This window comes from Neolamprologus brichardi, chromosome 12 (assembly GCF_056152115.1).
Source record: "Neolamprologus brichardi isolate AB-2024 chromosome 12, ASM5615211v1, whole genome shotgun sequence".
Lineage (NCBI taxonomy): Eukaryota > Metazoa > Chordata > Actinopteri > Cichliformes > Cichlidae > Neolamprologus > Neolamprologus brichardi.
In genome coordinates, this window is record NC_142115.1 from 24,932,902 (window position 1) to 24,954,555 (window position 21,654).

Sequence of the window (21,654 nt, forward strand, 5' to 3'; positions counted from 1 at the left end):
AACAGAGTAACTCTAAAAATCAAAGAAGATTATTTAACTTCTTGTGTTGTTTGAAAATGATTGTGTTATGTGCATAAACGATGATGGTAATGCTTGTGAAACTGTCAATATTTTTTAGTCAAGATAAGAAGTATTGAGAGAAAATCTGAGGGTCAAGATCAGATCAATGGGGTGCTCCATATTCATAAAGAAATTTTCTTTGTGCGTGTTGTACAACACAAACAGAAAGACAGAGGCCAATTGAGTTTTCCAGTCAGTGTATGAATATGAAATGATCTGTGATCCAGATTTGAAACCCCATTTGTATTATCGTGGAAGGGAAAATGCAATTTAAGCACCTTTTTGGGGAAATTTGCTATGCAGACCTTGCCAAAATGTTTGCAGACTAAAAATGATAACATTCCAACCGTAACAAAATAGTCAAAATCACACATATTGATTTGTTGTATTAAAATAATTTCTCAGATCTGGGTTAGCAAATCTGGCCAAAGGAGCAATAAGTTCATGCCATGCTGATGTGTCCACAGTCCATCTGTCCATAATTCACAAGATTTTCTTTTCCTCCTACAGTAACAGATTTAAGCGAATTCTCACTGATCACCTAAGGTTGTCAGTTTACAGGCAATAACCTGAGAGCTGTAACTAATCATTAGATGGATGACAACCTATGACTGTTTTGGGTTATCTTACCTGAATATACCCAAACAGGCATGTGAATTTAAAGCTTGAGACATGTTAGTAGACTGGCATTTAATTATTTTTTGCTAACCTTTAACCTTCTGCCATCATACTCATTGCCAGATTATGCTGCTGTGATACAGAAAGCTGAGCAGCCACTACGATGGCCTTTATTAGGCTAACATGGTACCTTGCAAACTAGCTTTATTTCTGAAAAGTTGTTTTACTTTAGGTTTATGGTTTCTATTTTTTCTCTCCCGATGTGAGTTTGTTTGTATCGGTTTAGACGGATAATGTGATGCTTAATTTTACCTGCTGATCCATGTTTTTTTCCCCCCTCTTATAGGTGCGGATTGAGACGGCTACGACTCTTAAACTCAATATCCTTTTGATAGGCCTATTTGAAAGTAAGGGTAGTTAACTTCAGCAGCACATGAATTTATCATTCGTTTGAGTGTTATTGTAAACTGACTGCGACCTTGCAAAAGCACATGTACAATGGTTGAGTGTATCTTGGTGAATTGCTTTAACATCTGTCTACCCTAAAGTTTGACTTCTTCTTTAACTCATGATCACCTGTCGATGACTTTGAGTTCCGCACAGAGCAATTCCTTCCAGTGAGTACAAGTTTCTGTAATTCAGGTTTTAGAAAACACCAAAAAAAGTTTCTTAGACATCAGTATTTATGTCTAAAATTTTAAATTCTGTCTCCCTGTTTAGTATCTTGAGTCCATCTTTGGGCTGCTCTTCCAGTTGTTGCAGCAGGTAACAGAGTGCGACACTAAAATGCAGGTGCTCCATGTCATCTCCTGCGTCATCGAGAGAGTAGGCATCCAGGTAAGATGTTTGATATCAGATAGAAGTTTTCCTTAAGTAGTATGCATCTTTATATTACTGCACAATGACATTTACAGTATGAAACGTTGAGGCAAACTCCAAAGTGTCTTTGAAAGAGCCCTTGTGTTCGACATCTGAAAAGATATATTCTGGCAGTGCTCTTTGAAGTGTAACTCCACAAATTGTACTTATTGACTTGGACTCTGCAGGGGACATGTGAAGCTGTTAAAAAACATCAAATCACAGATACAAATCACCAGTCACCTTGTACTATACCCACACCACCAAGGTAAAACGGCCATCTGTCTTAAAAGATAAAGCCCAAATCCTGATTCTTTGTAAATCACAAAGCCTCAAGCAGCGCTTGTTCTGATGTCTGCTCTCATTTACAATGAAGATACAGTCTCTCCTCTGCCACTGCAGTGCTTTTGTAACCATATGGATTAGATTTTTGAGCATCCATTAAGTTGTTTTAATCCATTTAACTGCCAGCCCTGAAAAAAATGACTTTCCTTTTGACCCCCCTACGTTCTATTCAGATCCATTTTAAGTGCCATCCCTTAAATAATTCCTTGACTTAAATCTGTCACAAAAATGGCTTTTATCCTAGCAAACTGTCAATCTGATTAAGTCTTCCCCCAGTCACTGGTCCTGGCTAAACTTCTAGTGTCACTGGAAATCCCATTAATATTCTAACCGTTCTCACGAGGGATTTTGAACTCGCAAAGAGTGGCAGCAGTTGAGGAACTAGGCAATGAAACCACGAATATGGGTTGAGTTGAAATTAACATGATAACAGATATGAGATTTAGCTACTTTTTATGCTGTCAGTCTCACAAATGTCATCCTAGGGTGGTTTTGTGGGTCTGTTTTTCTCACTTTTTATCTTTCTCCTCAAGGCTCCACGGCATTTTCTTTCTATCTTTTACTGTTCTCTCTGCTCCTAGGTGGCTCCTCATAAAGGTGTAATCGAGCAAAAAATCCCAGTGTGGGGTCTGCAGCTCGGCCACATAGCGCCTATAGGGAATAGAAAGGGCTAGCACAAGTCAGTACAAGAAAAGGCAGAATACTTTCTGTAGTTGTTAATTCAGTGCCATTCTCAAATGTCCTGGAGTTGGCTGGCTGCAAAGTAACTGCACCTAAATTGCACAGTGTGCCATCACATTTTGTAATTTCACACAGGAATGACAGTGATAGCATCCACTTAGTCTCTAACTACCCAGATATTTACATGATTTAAACAAAAGATTTGATGTAATCTAAGAACGGAAATGGATATGATACCATTTTGGTATTAGAACAGTGTTTTGTGAAGGAGGAGGATAATGATTGAAGACGGAGAAGTTTTTTTTGTGAACTGTGCATGTGTCATATCCTCGATAGTTTGGTAAAATGTAATGCCTTAGCTGCTGTGGAGCTACAGACACTGACAACATGTGTCAACAAAATTAGCTTCCATAAGAGGTTTTTGCAGATTATGAAGTTGACACATTTAATTTTCGCATTGCTGACAAACAGACTTAAAAGAAAAAAAATATTATGAATTCTCACCTACCTGTCTAGTATTTTATTTACTCAGCTTTTCCTCTGAAATGTGTTTTGAAGTGACTGATTTAGGCTTCTAGGGATGCCAGGGAGGATAAAAGGGAAGGGATCTCAATTTCTCACTTAAACACCCTCCCCAAAACTTTCTTATTGGATGGCTGTTTGTTTTTCTTATGCCAAATTTGTATACAATATTAAGAAAATTTTGAGAGAAAATATGCCCGAGTAGTCTCAAAGTTTGTTTGGGCATGCAGTAAATATGCATAACACTTTGTTGAGACATCAGCGAATCAGAATTCACCATTGTCCCTTTTTCTGCTCCCAAATGAGACTTTTAATTTCTGCAAATCCACGGGAGTCTGATGTGAATTGAACATGAGTTGCAACTGTTGTGAAACCTGCAACTTAAGTTGCAGAGCATTTTCTTTGCTTTTTATTTGCCATCTAATGTGATTCTTTTTCAGATACGGCCCTATGTAGGCTGTCTAGTTCAATACCTGCCTCTGCTCTGGAAGCAATCTGAAGAACACAACATGCTTCGGTGTGCCATATTAACTACACTTATCCAACTGGTACAGGTATGGTGCATCTCAAATTTGCAGTTAATTATTTTTGCATTAGTCGGTCCAGTTTTTGCAAATCAAGTATTCACACACTATTCAATTCAAATAAATTGAGTGAATTGACTGATTAGTATGAGGAGTCAAAATGTTAAACAACAAGTTGATCTGTCGTATCAACTTTACAGTGATTAAGTTTATAAGTGTGATTCACAGTTTTCTTAAAAAACAAAAAAACAAAAACAAAACATGCAAAAACCCAAAACATTGACCAAATTTCAGTTTAGTCGTGAATTTCACAATCCCCAGAGCTTTAAGAGCTTTAATCCTTGTTGTAGGTACACAAAACACTCCTTTCAAAACACTCTTGGCAAAAATCTCAATATTAATATTCAGTGGTCTGTTGTTTAATTTCCCAAAGGACCCCAGGGTCACAGCTGGTGCCTCTTTCAAATAATTAATTACATTTCAACTATGAGCAGAGTCAAAGTCAGAAGATATTCACCTGATTTTGATTATCATCATCGAATAGGAGTTGTGGGTTGTGAGAATGAAGCTGCAGATTGCAAATATCTGCAACTTAATTTGGAGATATCAGTAATGAGAAACCCCATAAACTTAAATAGTGAGAAAAACATTTGTCCCAAGAAGAATGCTGTTATGGGCTGAAGGTGCTTATCTCAGACTTGAATAAGATTTGGACCCCTGTGTGGCTGCATTAGCTCATGGTGGGAAATGAAATGCCTGGTGATACAAACATGTTTCCTCTGGGAGAGTAACAAGAGTACACATCTGGCAAACGAAATGAAAATCTGCAGCTGAAGGGCCTCAGATTATCTAACTGTGTTGCCACATGCTAATTTGTTCTTTTTATTTAATACATGCAGAAAAATGTTAATGTTTAAAAGTTAAAATGTAAGGTACAGGAGACTTGTGTTATTGACCCTTTTGTACCTGGACCTAGTCCTAATGTACCCAGTCCTGTGCCTGCAAAGAACTGAATAGAAGTGTGTATGGATTGTTTGGCTTAGGACCAGCTGGAACTGGCACAACCAACTCATGCCCGTCAGTGATCCAACAGCATAATAGCCGGCATATTGGCTTGATTGCTTTTAAACTTCAGTTTTGCCTGTAGGAGGTTTTTTTTTTTTGTTGTTTGTTTGATGGAGAGAGAAGGGTTGCACCATCTGGGGATTGAGAAATGCTGTCTTCGTTTTACACCCACATAAATGTAAGAGATGGCATATTTAGACCAAATTAATGTCATGCTATCAGTAAAACGGTGCTGACAGATTTGAAATGCTACTTTGGGTCCTGTCTTCCTTCACACAGATTAATTCCTCTGCTACATGCATGGAGTCATTTTTCAGCACTTCTGAAGACTTTTAAGATGTATTCTAACCATAACCAGTAGAGGTGGGAATCACCATACATCCCACGATACGATATTATCACAATACTTAACGCACGATACGATATTATTGCAATTTTTAAAAATATTTTGCGATATTCAGATTCTGTACATAAAAGTTTACTTTTATGTACAGAATATAATTATAATTTATAATTCATTTTATCTAATAACAAAGTCTCACACTCAGTCTTTCTCTCATTTCAGTCAGTTTTATTGTTGACAAACTGAACGGTTTGTATTACAGTCTAGTCCAACTTAAGTGAATGCAACCATCTGGTACAATTATAGCTATTCTGAACTGTGCAATTTGTGAAAACTATGCAGCCCATTCAGCAAACAGCAAAAACAAAATATAATTTTACATTAAATAAAAAAGTTTTAAACTTAATTAAAATAAAACATGGCTTAAATTAAAATAAGTAAACTGTCATGTTTATTGCTGCCATAAAAAAAAGTTAAACACATTTGGACAGTGAAGGAATGTCAGGATTCTTGCTCAGAAAAAGGATCAACATGCTCTGAAGTCAGAGCAAAAACTTTTTTGTAACAAAATATCAATTTCTGCTGTCCCTGTATCGATACATTATTAGCAAACAAAATATCACGATACTACACAGTATCGATTTTTTCCCCCACCTCTAATAACCAGTACTTGCCTAATCTTAACAGTTACTTTAAGCTTGCGATAATCCTAACTTTACCACAACCTCATGCTAAGTCAGGCTCTTCGTATTTGATCATTTTTTTATGGGGAGTTGCTTTTTAACTGCATAAAAGGAGCTGACACCCCCAAAGTGGGACTGTGTCCAAGCACTCAGCATCATCAACAGCATCTTTCCCTTATCCTCTTCCAAATGATCTTGTGTTCTCTATAAATACACAGTGGATGAGTGGATGTGTAAAGCTTAAAGTGATAGAGTGCTTTAAAAGGCCATGGTGTCAGATAGCAGTTAAGTTTTCATCAAGAGGAGTTTGTGTGTATGTGTGAAGAAAGATGGAAGTGAGGTATCAAGGGTGAAAAATGCTTCAGTAATTTAGAACAATCGTGTTTGTTGGCACTATAATTGGTAACTTTGAGTGCTTGACTTGTGTGTTTGTGTGTATTCTGATTTATGTAAGTATTTATTTTTTTGCTGTGTGTGTGTGTTTATGTACTTGTCTAACTGTGCTGACAGTTTTGCTTAAAGGAAGGTTGTCTTTTGCCTTTTATGAAACAAACTTTGAACTGAATTTGGATGACTTTTTTCTTGTCAGTTCAATAACCGTGTTATTGTTTGAAGTCACTCAGACAGTGTATTCACATATATACTTACATATATACACACGCGCACACAGAGAGATAAGGGCTGTTGACGTTAATGTGATAATAACATGTTGATGCAGACAATGCTGGACAGTGTTCAACTGAGACGTCTGAACAATCTAAAACAAGGGACAAACTTTCAACAGCCATAGCTACATGGGTGGCTATGTCTTGTAGGCAGTTATATTGTGAGGAAGTATATGCTTAAGTCTACTTTTGGCATATTTTTTTGAGCACGCAGTACCCTTGAGATTTTTCTGGAGAATATTCTGAGCAGTATTACATAAACATACATGTGCAAGTCTGTTTGTCCACCTCCAAGCTGATATTGAAATGTGAAAGAAATATTGTTAAGGTGCATTTAGAAAAGATAAAGAAATCTGTGATTAATTTATGATTAGTCTTGAGCTAACTGTAGGGAATCACGCGATTAATTGCGATTAAATATTTAAACTGACAGCAGAGGGAGAAGGCTGTAGTTGATAGATGTATCACTCCCAAGTGCTAACCAACATCTGGAAGAAAGAACATGAGAACCTTGTGATTTTATCAAGGGCTGAGAGAGGAGCTAGAGAAGATGTGGAAGGAGAATGTAATAGTGGTCCTGCGATAATCAGAGCACTCAGGGTATTGATCCCCAAACTGGACAAATGGCTCCAGCAGATCCCAAGAATCACATCTGACATTTGTCCAGAAGAACACAGCTTACAAAAGGCAAAGATAATTCGCAGGACCCTAAAGCGCCCAGGCCTCTGGTAGACGGCCCAAGTTTGAAAGATAAAGACTGCAGAGGTTTGCTTATTGAAACGATGCCAGCTTTAGATGGTTCAACTAAATATTGACATGTGTGACTTTTTTGGCCAGGAAAGTGTACAGGAAATCAGCTTTTGTTTTGTTTTGTTTTTTTGTTTTTTTTTAAATAATTTGAAAACGCAAACTCTGTTTCTCTATGATATGTTGAGTGAAGCATTCAGTTTAGCTATTTCAATTATACTATGTGTTGCCAAATTGATATAGTCTATAGCCTGGTTGAAACATTAATCAAATGGTTGGTCATACTCTGGATATGTTGCTGTTGCATTTGACCCAAACACATCTGGAAAAAGGGATGCAGAATCTTTACTAGATGACCAGATTTGACTCCAGAAACACAAACCTCTAACAGTCATGTAGAGCTGAATGTGTGTTGAGCTGTGTCCTTTCTTACAGTCAAATCCAGCATTATAGCTGTGGGAATGTACCTTGAAATATGGGTTTGGTTTTAAAGTCTTCATCTTTGCTTCCAGTAGCACGGTTTTATGTCCCCTATTAGTTGAAAGCAGTGTGATACTATTGAGGTCAAAATGACACACTACTCGGTTGCTCATTCCCCTTTTCTGTCTTACAGTATGGCCACATACAGCTGTCCAGTGCATTAGTAACAAAGGGCTTGTGAAGTACACTTTGCCAAGAAAAAAATCTCCCAAGGGGAAGTTGCGTCATTTCTTACTCTTACTCTTGTGTCATCTTAAACGTCATAAAAATCTAAACGACCAAGAAATGACCTCTGACTTAGTTCTAGGACTTGCTTTTTTCCCAGAAATCGAACTTAATAGGTCCATATTGTTTTAAAGGGATATAAAGTGAGGATTTTAAAAAATAAATCCATAAACAACTCTTGCACCCTAAGGCAAGTATTTTGCAGCCAAAGAAACATTCTGTGCTTACAAAGAGCTTCCTCCTTGTTAAACTGATTCACTGAGGTATGGTCTTTCACTAGTTGCTGGGGAAGGGTGTGTCAGGTTTTGGATAAGCCGATGTGTCTCTATTTCACACCATTCTGCCAAAGTTATCTGCAAGGAAAACCCATTAAACTGAAGCACACAAACTGACTTCCTGTATCTTTGTGTTCTCACAGGGCCTCGGGGCAGAAAGCAAGAACCTGTACCCTTTTCTTCTTCCTGTCATCCAGTTGAGCACTGATGTTTCGCAGCCGCCACATGTGTATTTGCTGGAGGATGGGCTGGAGCTTTGGTATAGAGGCATATGCAGTACACTAACATTTATGACTTGTACACACTCCCATCAGGACACTAGATACTTTGGATATAGCTGTCTTTGTCACTCTATTTCACCGGAGTCCTTTTCTCATGTTAAACGTCAGCCTCATTTACTGACTCTCAGTTTTCTTTTTCAAAGGCATTCATTCTTGAGTTAAATGCAGGTGTTGTTAATTCATGCAGCTCAACCACAATCTTAACTTTATCTTAATGTTTGGGAATGTACCATTTTAATGAAGGTGCCTGCTACAGTACACTATGTTCACTTTTGAAAATGCATTGCCTCCAAAAAGTTCAGTTCAGCAGAAGAGAATTTGTCAGGGTTACCCTATATTGCTCTTTTATCATCCATTTGCTTTTTAACGTCCTACTTAATCTCTCTTTTCCTGTCTGCCGCGCTGGAGAGCTTCACTGTTCAGCATTCAGCATGCCGTGTCTGTCTTGCAGTAGAAACTTATATCTATTTTCCTGTCTTTTAGTCTACTTGATAAACAGTGGTGCCCTATATATTTGTTTGCTTGGTTTACAGTCGAAATTGGGTTGTTTTGTTGTTGTTTTTTTTGTTTGCTTCTAAGGTTATGTTGTGCTTATAATATCCTGATGATGTGTCAATAACACATTTAGTAAGCTAAAAATGTGAATGAACTGTGTATTCAAACATTTTCCTTTTAGAAGCCTAATATTAGTTCTTTTTATATAGACTACAACTTCCATTTCAATTTGCTTAGTGGACTTCATTTATAGCCAAAATTTAGCCATTCGATGTTGCTTTTATGATATTTTTTCTTTTTCTTTGTACACAACCTTCATAATTCCTTGTTTTTCCTCCGTTTTAAATCCCGTGACCTTCTTTCTCTTCCTGTAATATTTGTCGTGTTGCTGTTTCTCATCCCATGTTCTTTTGCCATCTCTAATCTAATGAACATCTCTTTTGTTACTTCTTGTTTTTTGCTCTTTCTCTCTCATCTCATTACTTTGCCCTTGTCTGCCTCTCATCATCATGTCTTCATGCAGGTTGGTGACTTTGGAGAACAGTCCAGCCATCACTCCAGAGCTGCTCAGAATTTTCCAGAACATGTCAGCTTTGCTAGGTGAGCTCACATGTTTCTTTGCTTGCTGGTTTGCCTGGCCTGGTTTATGACCACACACAAACTCCCCAAAATAACTTGATGGCATTTTATATGCAGATCACATTATTGTTTAGAAAGGAAGCTGTCACAATAATATGAAGAATAATGTGACTATAATGCATTTTAGAGTGGGGTTCCTGTATAATGGTTATATTTATTTGTATATGTGTTATTATGAAGAGAGACAGAAAACATTTCACTCCAGAAATGGTCATAACAGTGATGCAAAATTGCTGTACAATCCCCCCAAAACAAGCCAGTGTTGTCAGATCAAATAGTTGAGAATCACAGGGAATGGGGAAGGTTGATGCAATCCATGACCGTGGACTTAATTTTCATAGTTTCATTACCTCAGGCTATTGTAGCTTGTAAAGATCAGAGTTGTGGCTTTGCAGTTGCCTCAAGGCATCAGAGTCACTACTCTTGGTCTGTAGGCAGCTGCGAGGGGTGGCAGACTGAATAGAACTGGCTGGATGATTTATTACGGGCCCACAGCACTGGGACACACCTCACATGTTCTGCTCTGTAGTGGTGTATGTGTGTGGCCTTGCGTGCGATGAGGAATAGTATTGATTTAGTGCTTCTGCACATAACGAGTGATATAACCACTAGTGTAGCTTGATTGGCTTGGTGGAGCATTTGATCACTTACAGTGTGGCTGGGGAATCATGAGACAAGAGCAAAGGACTCGGGTTGACAGTTATGGATTGATGTATTAGAGGATGAGGGAATTAAAGAGGATGAGGAAAGGGGAAAGCTTGATAAAACTTGGCATGGAGGTGGTGAATGAAAAGGAATTATTTAAAAGTGATTGCTGGAAAATTCATAAAGAGAAAGTCACATAAAAGAAAGTTTGTGCATTGGAGGAGCGTGGACATGGATGAAAGATAAGAGAAGGCCTTATCTAGTGCTGAACAGAAACAGGAAACCGAGGAGATGAAAACAGCAGGAAAAGGGATTCTTTTTTTTGCAAGGCATCACTGCTAGTTATGTTAAATTTTAGACCAATCACAGAAAATTACAGAGAGGTGGCAGGAAGGTGACAAAAACAACTACTGTTGCCAAGAAACCAAAAACGAGAAGTGAAAAAGCATACCAAATCCTAGTGATAGAAAAACTGTTTCAAATTCAGATTGAAGTTTGTGGGAAGGAGGTGATCACAATGAGTCCAATCATTCAGGAACATTTTCCTGAACATTTTTCAGCACAGAAGATAAACTAATAATGAACTAACTAAATAACATTTATGCACTCGTAGAAGTCTTGACTGTGTGATTGAAAGACGTCAGCCCTGATTGCCTCCACTTGATTGACGAAGATCTGTCATATAATCAGCGTGTGCTGATCAGCTGCCATATTACTGGTTTAAGTGGGCTTAATGGGTGTATCGAAGGAGGAAAGACAGACTGTAATATCGATAAGAGGGTGTCAGATTAAAGAACAGCAAAAATTGAAGGTTTAATGGTGGGAAATGAGAGACACACGGACAGATAAGGTTGTGTAGAAATGGAGATTGACAGGTGGAAGTGGAAACACAAATTCCAGGAGAAAAATAAGCTCAGTCATAAAGGTATATGAGAAAAGGCTGTGATGGTTGTTAGAGAATTGTGGATGAATATGATTGTCATTGTGCAAAATGATTAGATCTTTAGGATGAAGGCACACTTCTGTTTCCTACACAGACACACATATCACTGATCACATCACATGCTCATTAGAGGTGGGAATCACCATACAACTCACGATACGATATTATCACAATACTTAACGCACGATACGATATTATTGCAATTTTTTTAAAAATATTTTGCGATATTCAGATTCTGTACATAAAGGTAAACTTTATCAATATTCATTTTTATCTAATAACAAAGTCTCACACTCAGTCTTTCTATCATTTCAGTCAGTTTTATTGTTGACAAACTGAACGGTTTGTATTACAGTCTAGTCCAACTTAACTGAACGCAACCATCTGGTGCAATTTATAGCTATTCTGAACTATGCAATTTATGAAAACTATGCAGCCCATTCAGCAACTGAAGAATTTGAAAGTAAATTAAAACAAAATATAATTTTACATTAAATAAAAACGTTTTAAACTTAATTAAAATAAAACATGTCTTAAATTAAAATAAGTAAACTGTCATGTTTATTGCTGCCAAAAAAAAAGTTAAACACATTTGGACAGTGAAGGAATGTCAGGATTCTTGCTCAGAAAAAGGAGCTGACTTCAGAGCATGTTCTAGTCCACGAAAAAATTGTTTGTAACAAAATATCGATTTCTGTCCCTGTATCGATACATTATTAGCAAACAAAATATCACGATACTACACAGTATAAATTTCCCCCCCCCACCCCTACTGCTCATAGACACATCAGGTGAGGAGCTTGCGAGTTAAAATGGATTGAGCTCTGTCTTGCTTTGTTCACGGGAATAAGTCTCTAAACCTGCGCGGCCTGCGAAGCGCAGTCCTAACAATGGTATTCCACATTAGATGAAAGGTTTACTTTCACACATCCATTCAGCACCATTTATCTCCCTAATATGCAGTTTAACTCGTAAGGGCTCAAATGTGGGCTACAGCAATTAGTTTCAAATTAGGAAATTAATAGTCTATTTAGATAACAAATTGGTTATTAAAGTTATTTTTGCAAGAAGAAATGCCATATTATATCATCTGTCCATCCTCCCAGTGATCCAACAGCAGCCTCGTGTGTACGCTGAAAACAAATAATAATTCTTTCTCATCAGAGGCTGCAATAGAGAAACAATATCTCTCCCTTAAGAATAGATCTTAATAGATTAAGAATAGATCCTGCTTTGCCAACATCCATCTTGGTGGATATAATATAATGTGACTCATTTTGTGACCCAAATATGCTTATAATTATTCGCACTTTCTGTGTTTACTTCGGAGACCTTGCTCGCCTTTCTGTCAATATTTGGTTCAGTGACGATGAGTGCCACTTTACTCTGGCCATGCCAGACACATTAATGCAAGGAAAAGGAAAAAAGCTTTCACATTTCTGCAGGTACAAGGAAACTGGATTCCATTAGTATTAAAATAAATAAATAAATGAGGGGCAAATGCATTGGTTTTTGTTTGTTTGTTTTTTGCTTTTTAAATACAAGTCATGTTTGTATATTCATAAAAAAGATCTGGGCTAAATCTTTGGAGTGTTCTATACGTATGTCTAATATCAAAAAGTGTTGGTAAGTTTCTAATCAATCATCTTTTCATGTTAAACTGTGCTTCTGTATCTAAAATCGATTTAGATTAGGTATTGATTTTGCACATATTAGCTGTTTTACTGTTATGTCATATTAGGACTGATAATTCTTAACACAAGGGCTGTTTAATAGCTCTTATTAAGCTTTCAGCCACATCTCATTGACAACTTCTTTCTTCTTGCATCTGCTATGAGATAAAGGATCCAGTTTTTAGTCTTTCAGTCATGTCACGATTAAGCAATCTGAAATTGCCTTCTCTCTGTTGCTGTCTTTAAAGTCAAGAGTGATCAGTGGGCCTCAGTTAGTCAGGCCCCTGTTATCTTAGCTGTTATCAAATTTTCAAAAACTCTTAACAAGCTCGCTGGTTTTAAGTACTTTGCCATCAGTAGATGTTTTCACTATTGTAGCATTTGTGCATGTGTGCCGCTATTTTAGGCTATGCTTGCTGCTACGTTAATGAGTCGAATAACCCAGATGATAAGACTTTAAAATTACTGCCACTTGTCAGCCCTAAGTACTTTCTCTACAGCTTGTTGCTGTCTCTGTCTTATGTTCTTGTGAAAAATCAGTTTCTCCCAAGGTTATGTTTGCATGTTTAAAGCTCATTAATTGCATTCAATGTGCTTGTGAGTGCAAGTGTTAGATAGAAATTTCAAAGCTGCTATGTTCAAAGATGATAGCTCAGAGGTATGATCACAGGTTTGAACAAATCAGGAAACACTTTGAAAAGCTGTGATTTAATGCTGGGAAGAACAAGAAGTTAAATAGAGAAGCATTTTTCCTTTAAAACACGCATTTATTTCCATATACCAATGACAAATCTTATACAAGAACTAAAGTTGCCTGTGTTTTGCAATCTATCTCTTTCATCAGTCTTCAGCTAGTCATCATCTTTGGCTAGTTTTCACTAGAACATCTGGTGGTTCATTTATTTTGCCCATGGAGAGCAATGGAGGGATGTGGGCCATTGAGATAGTCTGGCTCACTAGGATGTTGGAGCTTGCCAGGTATGTGGCCTGGCCTGCCTGATAAAGAGCCCTGCTCCATCATTGCTGAACTGGAGGAGAAAATTCCCTAATTAGAATGTCAAGAGCCTTGCTTTGGCTAAATTGTTAGACTAGCACTACGCTCTGTATCACTGCCACCACACTCTGAACTAGGACACGTTTCAGCTGTGTGTGGTGCTCTGACTTGTGATGATGGAGCACGAGCACAGAAGTTTCTCTCTTCTCTCTTACTGGCGTTACACTGACTAATGTGAGCAAGAAATAGAGATAAGTAGCCATTTTAATGTACTTTACTTTGTCCCTTCAGTGTTGAGAAACTCAGCAGTTCAAAGTTTTGGTCGAAAGGTTCATAGTTTTGGTCGGAAACAAACACATTAGTGTTGTATTAATTTTTTAAAAAAAAAATTAAAAATAGAGAGATATAAACAGAAAATCACAAAATGTAGAGATCTTTAAAAACCAGTGGTTGCTTATTTTCTCATAACAAGGGATATATGGAAGTCACGTGTAGCTCTTGTAGCCATATATGCTAATTTCCATAAGCTTTTTGTTATTTTAGCCTGTGTCTTCAAATAGCTTTATTTTGGTCCAAATGGTAATCCAAAATTGTACGATGAGGCGTTGCAGTGTTTGCTTTTTGCCATTTCCTAATAGCTACAAAGATCCCGGGTTCAGGTCTCGGCCATCTGAGATCTTTCTGTGTGGACTCTGAATTGTTCCTGTGTAGGTTGTCTCTAGGTGCTCCGATTTTATCCCACAGTGCAAAAAAAAGGAATGTATTTAGTGATTCTAAACCGGCCGTAGGTCTTAATGTGAGCATGAATGTTTCTGTCTCTCTGTGTTAGCCCTGTGATAGACTTGGCGTACCCTGTGTCCCTTTCTGTGACAGCCTGGATAGGCTCCAGCTCTTTTGCAAACCTAAATTGGATAAGCAGTAAAGAAAATAGATGGTTGCATTGAATTCTAAGATGATGAATGTTCAGTTATATCAGTGGTTCCCAAACTTCTTTTGCTAGGCCCCCCCTTCGTTTTACAAGAAAAATGTCTCCCCCCCGCGCGCGTACACGCACACGCACAAACACAAACACATCCTCAAACACATCCTCCAACCACACACACCCATATTTTGCTCCATTCCTGTTTATTTCACACCTCAAACAATTAGTAAACAATTAAGCAAATACAAGTAATCTGCAATAAATTACAGGTAGTAAGAAAATAAACTACTGACTCTTTTACGCTACGTCCACACTTACACGGGTTTCGAATCACCGAAAATGGAGATTTTTTAAAACTCCTTTTTTGTGTTTACGTGTGGACAAGAAATACAGAGTTCGTCACGCAACATCAAAGGTATGTGCCTTCTTTTACGTCACGCTGTGCGCCACGTTATTGCTTACATGAGATGAATTGCAGAATGGCAGAGGCAAAATACTGTTTCTGTTCATCTGACTATCTGCAGGTTTTACACGCTTACATACACACACGCAGTTACTGTCCCTCCATTTACAAAGGCAGAGGCATCACGGTGTGATTATTTTACTGTAGTTGGTTTTTTCCTGTGTAATAATATTCAACATTGCTATCAATACATTTTTCAAAAAATGCCTCTGTGCAAAATGTTTATGTTTAAAAACATAAACAACTGTGGGATACTGTTTGTCCGTGAACAAATCGTGGCAGGATCAGCCTGATGTTATTTGTATCCCGCTGTAACTTTACTGTATAAACAGCTAACATCTCCAAAATGTCACCAGTAGTTAGTCATTACAACAAGTGTTTGTGAACTAAAAATCAAGAATGTGGGATACTGTTTGTCCGTGATTTGAAGAGCCCAGCGCTGCTCCCGACGAAGGGAAAACCAATTCTGCAGGGGAGCTCAAAGGGCAGATATGCTTCACCATATTTTCTAGTGTTTGGCTTAGAATGAAGTTGGTTTGAAAACATATTCAGCTATTCAGCTTCATCTCTTGCTTTGCGTTTCTGTGGGCGCCACGTGCTAGCAGTGTCCAAGCGTTCCTCCCCCCCCACCCCCCCCCACCCCCCCCTTCATACTGCGCCCCCCCTGCCATGGCTCTGCCCCGCACTTTGGGAAGGTTTGAGTTATATAAAGCAAAAAAATCTGCAAATACTCAGCTTTAGGATGCTGCTACCAGCATATATTTAAAACATTGCCAGATGAGTGACTGGTAATCAAACTAGTAGTGTCAGTATAATATTAGCCTGCCTCCTGGTTGATAAATTGAAACAGAACTGCTTCATGACCTTGCTGAAGTAATAACATACTGCTGCACACAGTCAAGTCAGAGACGCTGACGGATGAAAGATCTGTTTGCACTTGATAAGTGTTAGCTCGCCGTTGTGGGCATTTTGTGTTTGTACAAGGTGATGGCCAGCAGTAAGCATAAAAAGGGGTAATGACACCAACCAGTTCCCCACATTTGCCTTCTATCGTTCTGAAAATTTTGATCAAAGAAAGTTAATTTAGCCTTAAAATAAAAAAGACATGTTATATTAAAGTCTCAGGTGTGTTGTTAAAACCTAGCTGGTAATGGCTTAAAAGTTCCTTTCTTGGCTGTTAGGCACTAACCATTAGTGTAGTTGTTCTGTTTGGACACCAATATACAGTTATTGTTACCGACTGACTCCTCCCTACACTCAATTTTTGATTATATTAATATGGTAATAAACTTTTCCTAAGTATGTTGGTTTGCACTGTTGTCCACAGCAAGGTCCTGGGTTTGAATCCACCATCTGGCTGGGGCCTTTATTTGTGGAGTTTCATTATCTCCATGTCTGCGTGGGTTCTCTCTGTGTACCCCCACTTCTTCCCACAGTCCAAAGATGTGCACTTAGTGGTGTTAGGTTAAGTATTGGTTCTAAATTAAGTATGAATCTGATATCCTCGTGTCAGTGTTGTTCCCACATTATCATAATAAATGTTGTTCCAGGTTCAACATTGCAAGTGACCAATCACATTGTTGTGACATCATACTTTTGCGACTTTGGAAAAAAACGCCTTAAAAAAAGAATCTAATTAACTTGCGAGAAACCGCCTCTGTCTGCCGATCCAGCAATTTGAATGCTTTTCATTTCAGGATACTATTCTTTAATAAACGGTAAGCATTATACGTATTGTCCTTGCAACATTGGAATGTCATAAATGAATGAATGGCTTGGCTTGCAAAAGTATGACGTCACAACACTGTGATTGTTGTTCCAGGTTCAACATTTGCAATGTTGAACCTGGAACAACATTTATTATGATGATGTGGGAACAACACCGACACGAGGATTGCCATAATTATCCAGTGTCATCATAGCTGTTGTGCAAAAATATTGGCCAGGCACAGCCACAGACGAATCAAGCAATTCTGCTAAGGGCTTATGAAAGTACTCTGAGGGAATTGCTAACATTTCTCATAATGTAGACTCACAGTTAACTGCCCTGTTAATGTGTTTCCTGGATCAATCTGAACAACCCCATTAGGCAACAAGCTCTTTATTACAGGTTTCCTAACTGTAAGTAATGGCTTTGATTATAGCTATCACATGCGTTGGAAATATTTGGCCTTATTTGATGCATCAATAGAGGAAACGGTAACATCTTATCATCTTTTCTTCCATTTTGATGTCATACTCCACAAGGGCTCTTCTTACAGCCTAATAACTGCAGATATACTATCCATGTTTAACCTGGAGTTCCTCATGCATTAACCAGTGTGAGATGTTTGAGACTTTTTTTGCTGGCTATAGAGCTTGGAGAGCGCTTCTCATACGTTCACCTTGGAATGTTTCAGAGCATTAACAAGGTCTAGTATTTATTAACACTTTGAAATAACAGAGATATCATGACTTGTCACTTTTCTGTGAAGTTTTATGCATTTGAAGGCTGTTAAACCCCCGAGCCGAGGGCTTTACTGATCTCCAACTTTTTGTAGCTGGCTGACTAGAATGAGCCCAACAAACATTATCTGTCCTTGTTGCGCTTCATTGCAGATTTTGGCACAGCTTTTTTGCTATCTGTTCACTTTCCTTACTTTGCAAACATTTTCACCCTAATCACAGATTATAAACTGAAAATTGTGGAATAGTGGAATTGTGGAATATGACCACGTTTTAGAAGTACCCAGCAACCATTAGTGGTACTTTAGGGACTGTTATCGCAGTCAGATGTGAGTCTCATTTCCCAGCTAATGTTGATAACTGAAGCGGATTTTGCAGCATATGCCCAGGGCTATGAAGGATGTACTCACTAAAGCTTAATCAGTGCTTTAGCATCTGTTTTTGTGACTATTTGATTATGACGGTGTGTGCGTGGAGGGGGTGATTGTGTCCTCCCTTCCCACATCTTTGTTAAAATTTAATTGCTTTTATAGTGTTTGGCAAAACAGCCTATTCTGATTTAGACTAATTTGTATTCCTTAGGCTTTTCTAATATTTTGTCCATGGGCTTTTCTATGCATGGAAGGAGAAAATATTAAAATAATTTCTCTATAATTCAATTGCATCCAAATCTTACTAATTAATAAAAAAAATTTCCTTGTGCCCAGCTGTGTGTTCTGCACTTTTGGTGAGCGCTTTGCTGGAAACCTGAGGAAGTGCATTGTCCTCTTCAAAAACATTTGAAAGAGTATTTTTTACCCCTTAGCTATAAAAGGTTGATGGGATAGTGGCATCATCCTATCGAACAGGCGGCCTTCATCGTGGACACCTAAGTTTGTGAATGTGATAACTCGAGAACGAAGTAACGTAGGAGTTTGAAACTAATGGTATAGGTGTATCTCCTATGACTCAGACTAGTTCTGATCTCACTGACCTTGACCATGACTCAGAGGTCAAGTTTTCAGAAAATCTTTGGAACGGGATAAGTCCAGAAGGAAGTCACCTAGGATTTTCAAATTGATACCATAGGTCTACCTGCTAGAAGGCTGAGGGCTACCACTGGTTACTATCAACTGCAGACATTTTTTTGTTGTTCATTTGGAACCTGAGTGTTTATTTCCAGACCATCATAATTGTGCTTTCAGGATTGCACTTTTCATATCTCACTGTAGGACCAGTCACAACATAGAACCCAGGAGAGAACAACAAAGGTAGAGAATAGCATTTATCGGGCTGTTGTGTTGATGTAAAAAGAAGCCGATATGTTGAAGCTGAGTCACACTAAATCCTCCATCCTTTTGTTCCTGCCGTATTAGTGTCACACCGAAATTGTCTGGGGATGCTGTGTGGAGATGGAAGTGAATTTACTTCCAATAACCAGAAAGATGCAGTGTTATTTTTGTCAGGCTGTTTGTATTCATACATGGACACTGGGGGTGGCCTGGGTTCATTTGCAATCGTGAGGGATGTGAATGATGAAAGTCTTATCAAGTCCAGGCCTCGGTACTCCGGGCTACCCAGAATAAGAATTACATTCTTTGTTTATTTTTTTCTTTTAATATTAATTTGTGTTTTCCTCTTATGTTGATAGCTACACAAAACTCTTCTTCAAAGGGTATTACCAGAATATGTACACATCTTATCAGCTTGACATGGCAGGAGTGCTTGTGGTGGTTTCATTATGGAGGGACAGGGACTGGAGAGATGTCACAAGCATTTATTCACCTCTTATTTTGCCTTTGGCATTAAAGACAATGCAGCATGTGTAACTGTGCTTGCAGGTAAGATTAAGTATTTTTGAGTGTACTCATATGGTGTCACTGAAGTGTGATAATGGGGGTGACAGTATTTTCACAGGCATAGAAAAAAGAACAGTCTACTCTTTGTTTATATTAGAACTAGACTGTTTAGAAGAAATAGTTTTTCATCAATTCGATCGATTTTATTTTCCCTGGACTGCCTCAAAGAGATTCTGGCAAACCGTCAGGCGACTCAGGACAGGAAAGCATTGCTCTACCTGCACTGTGTATAGTGCAGAGGGAGCGCTGCTGACTTCAACTGAGGACATTGTCAGGTGGTGAAAAGAGTACTTTGAGGATCTCCTTAATCCTACTGACATGTCTTCCGTAGAAGAGTCTGGGGTAGAGGGGGGTGACTTGTCAATATCCGGGAGTGAGGTCATTGAAGCAGTTTAACAACTCCTTAGTGGCAGATCTCCTGGGTTGGATGAGGTTCGTGCCTGTACAATGTTGTGTGAAGATCAGGGCCAGTACCGAGACAGACCGAGATGGTGGGTCCCATCTTCAAGAAAAGGTTTGGAGGGTGTGCTCCAAGTATAGGGGGATCACACTCCTCCGCCCCCCTGGGAAAGTCTATGCCAGGGTGGTGGAAAGGAGTCCGTCCGTTAGTAGTACCTCTGATACAGGAGGAACAATGTGGTTTTCGTCCTGGTCGTGGAACACTGGACCATCTTTTCCCCGCTCGAGGATCCTCGAGGGGGCAAGGGAATTTGCCCAACCAGTCTACATGTCTTTTGTGGACTTGGTGAAGGGATTCGTTGCATCCGTTGCTATAGGCCATTCAGTCCTTATACAGCCTTTGCAAGAGCTTGGTCCAAATAGCCGGCAATAAAGCAGTCTCGTTTTTGGTGGGTGTTGGACTCTGCCAGGGCTGCCCTTTGTCACAGATTCTGTCCATAATTTTGATGGACAGAATTTCTAGGTGTAGCCAAGTGGCAGAAGGCTTCCACTTGGGTGGTCTCAGAATTTCATCTCTGCTTTTTGCAGATGATGTGCTTCTGTTAGCTTCATCAGGTGACAGCCTCCAGCTCCCAATGGAGTGTTTCGCAGCTGAGTGTGAATGACAATCAGCACCTCCAAATCAGAGGCCATGGTCCTCAGCTGGAAAAGGGTGGAGTCCTGACTCTGGGTCAGGGACGTGTTCCTGCCCCAAGTGAAGGAGTTTAAGTATCTTGGGGTCTTGTTTAGGAGTGAGGGGAGAAGGGAGCGGGAGATTGGCAGATGGATTGGTGCTGGACGCTGTTATAAATATGACTGTTTGATTGCCTGCTAGGTGGCGCCTCCACGGCGTAGTGAGATAATTACACCTAATATAGGTTTGCTTGTTGGCACACACCTCCCAAGAAGTTTGTACTTTTTGATGTCTGAAATGAGTCTGTTACTAATTAGCATTGATTAGCAAATATCTGTATATCTGCATTTCACTTGTACAGTTTGTTGATGAAGCTCAACAACCAATCTACTTAGGGTAGAATACTCAGTCATCTTCATCACTTCTGGTTCCAAAAAAATAAATGTAAAAAATGGCAGCAACAAAATTTGGAGCACAAAATGAGTGAGTGATGTCATATTGTAAATGTTCTAATGACAGACCCACGCATATGTTTATTTAAATGATAATGATTTCTTTTTGGCAACTAAAATATGCGTGCTGTTGATCATGATCATGGCTTGGTGATCCTGTCTGCTTGGAGGTCATATCTACTGGTAGAACCTTGTACAGTCCCACTTCAAAGACAGTTTAGTAAAACAGTTAATATTTTAATATATTTCTTACAGGGGTTTTTTTTTTTAATAATTTTACTAAGTTTCCTGAAAAATTTCCTGCCCTGTGTTGTGTGCATTTCAAATTTGAATTGTCTGTGTGGGTATTTTGGTCCTTCCAGTATCATGTAGATCACTCAATTAAGATTTTAGGTAAGCATAACTGATCTATTGTATACACTTGAGGTACTATCTTATCAGAAAGTACACATTTAAGAAGAGGAATGAAATGCAAGTAATAACCAGCTAAACTTATATAAAAAGCCCAGACTCTGATCAAACAGAATGCCAAATAATAGTTATTTCTTGTCAATCAATGCCTACAATGCACAACTCTGTTTTTTACCCTCTTGGGGAAGATTTGTGGTGAAACAACCTGGTTTTCCCCTCAAAGTTACTCTGTTTGGTGGATTGTAAAATAACAGACAAATGCTTAATGTAACATTCACGTCTCTTCTGAA

The 21,654-nt window shown here is 38.6% G+C and overlaps 1 protein-coding gene across 1 annotated transcript in view; it reads left to right on the plus strand.

Annotated features, from left to right (window-relative positions):
* The window catches only part of ipo11 (importin 11), a 117,525-nt gene that overhangs the window by 56,528 nt on the left and 39,343 nt on the right, over positions 1-21,654 (plus strand). The window contains exons 17-22 of the mRNA XM_006789810.2: positions 1,025-1,058; positions 1,255-1,295; positions 1,399-1,515; positions 3,525-3,638; positions 8,235-8,350; positions 9,391-9,467. Of these exons, the coding sequence (XP_006789873.1) occupies positions 1,025-1,058; positions 1,255-1,295; positions 1,399-1,515; positions 3,525-3,638; positions 8,235-8,350; positions 9,391-9,467 (499 nt within the window). The remainder of the gene's footprint in view (positions 1-1,024; positions 1,059-1,254; positions 1,296-1,398; positions 1,516-3,524; positions 3,639-8,234; positions 8,351-9,390; positions 9,468-21,654) is intronic.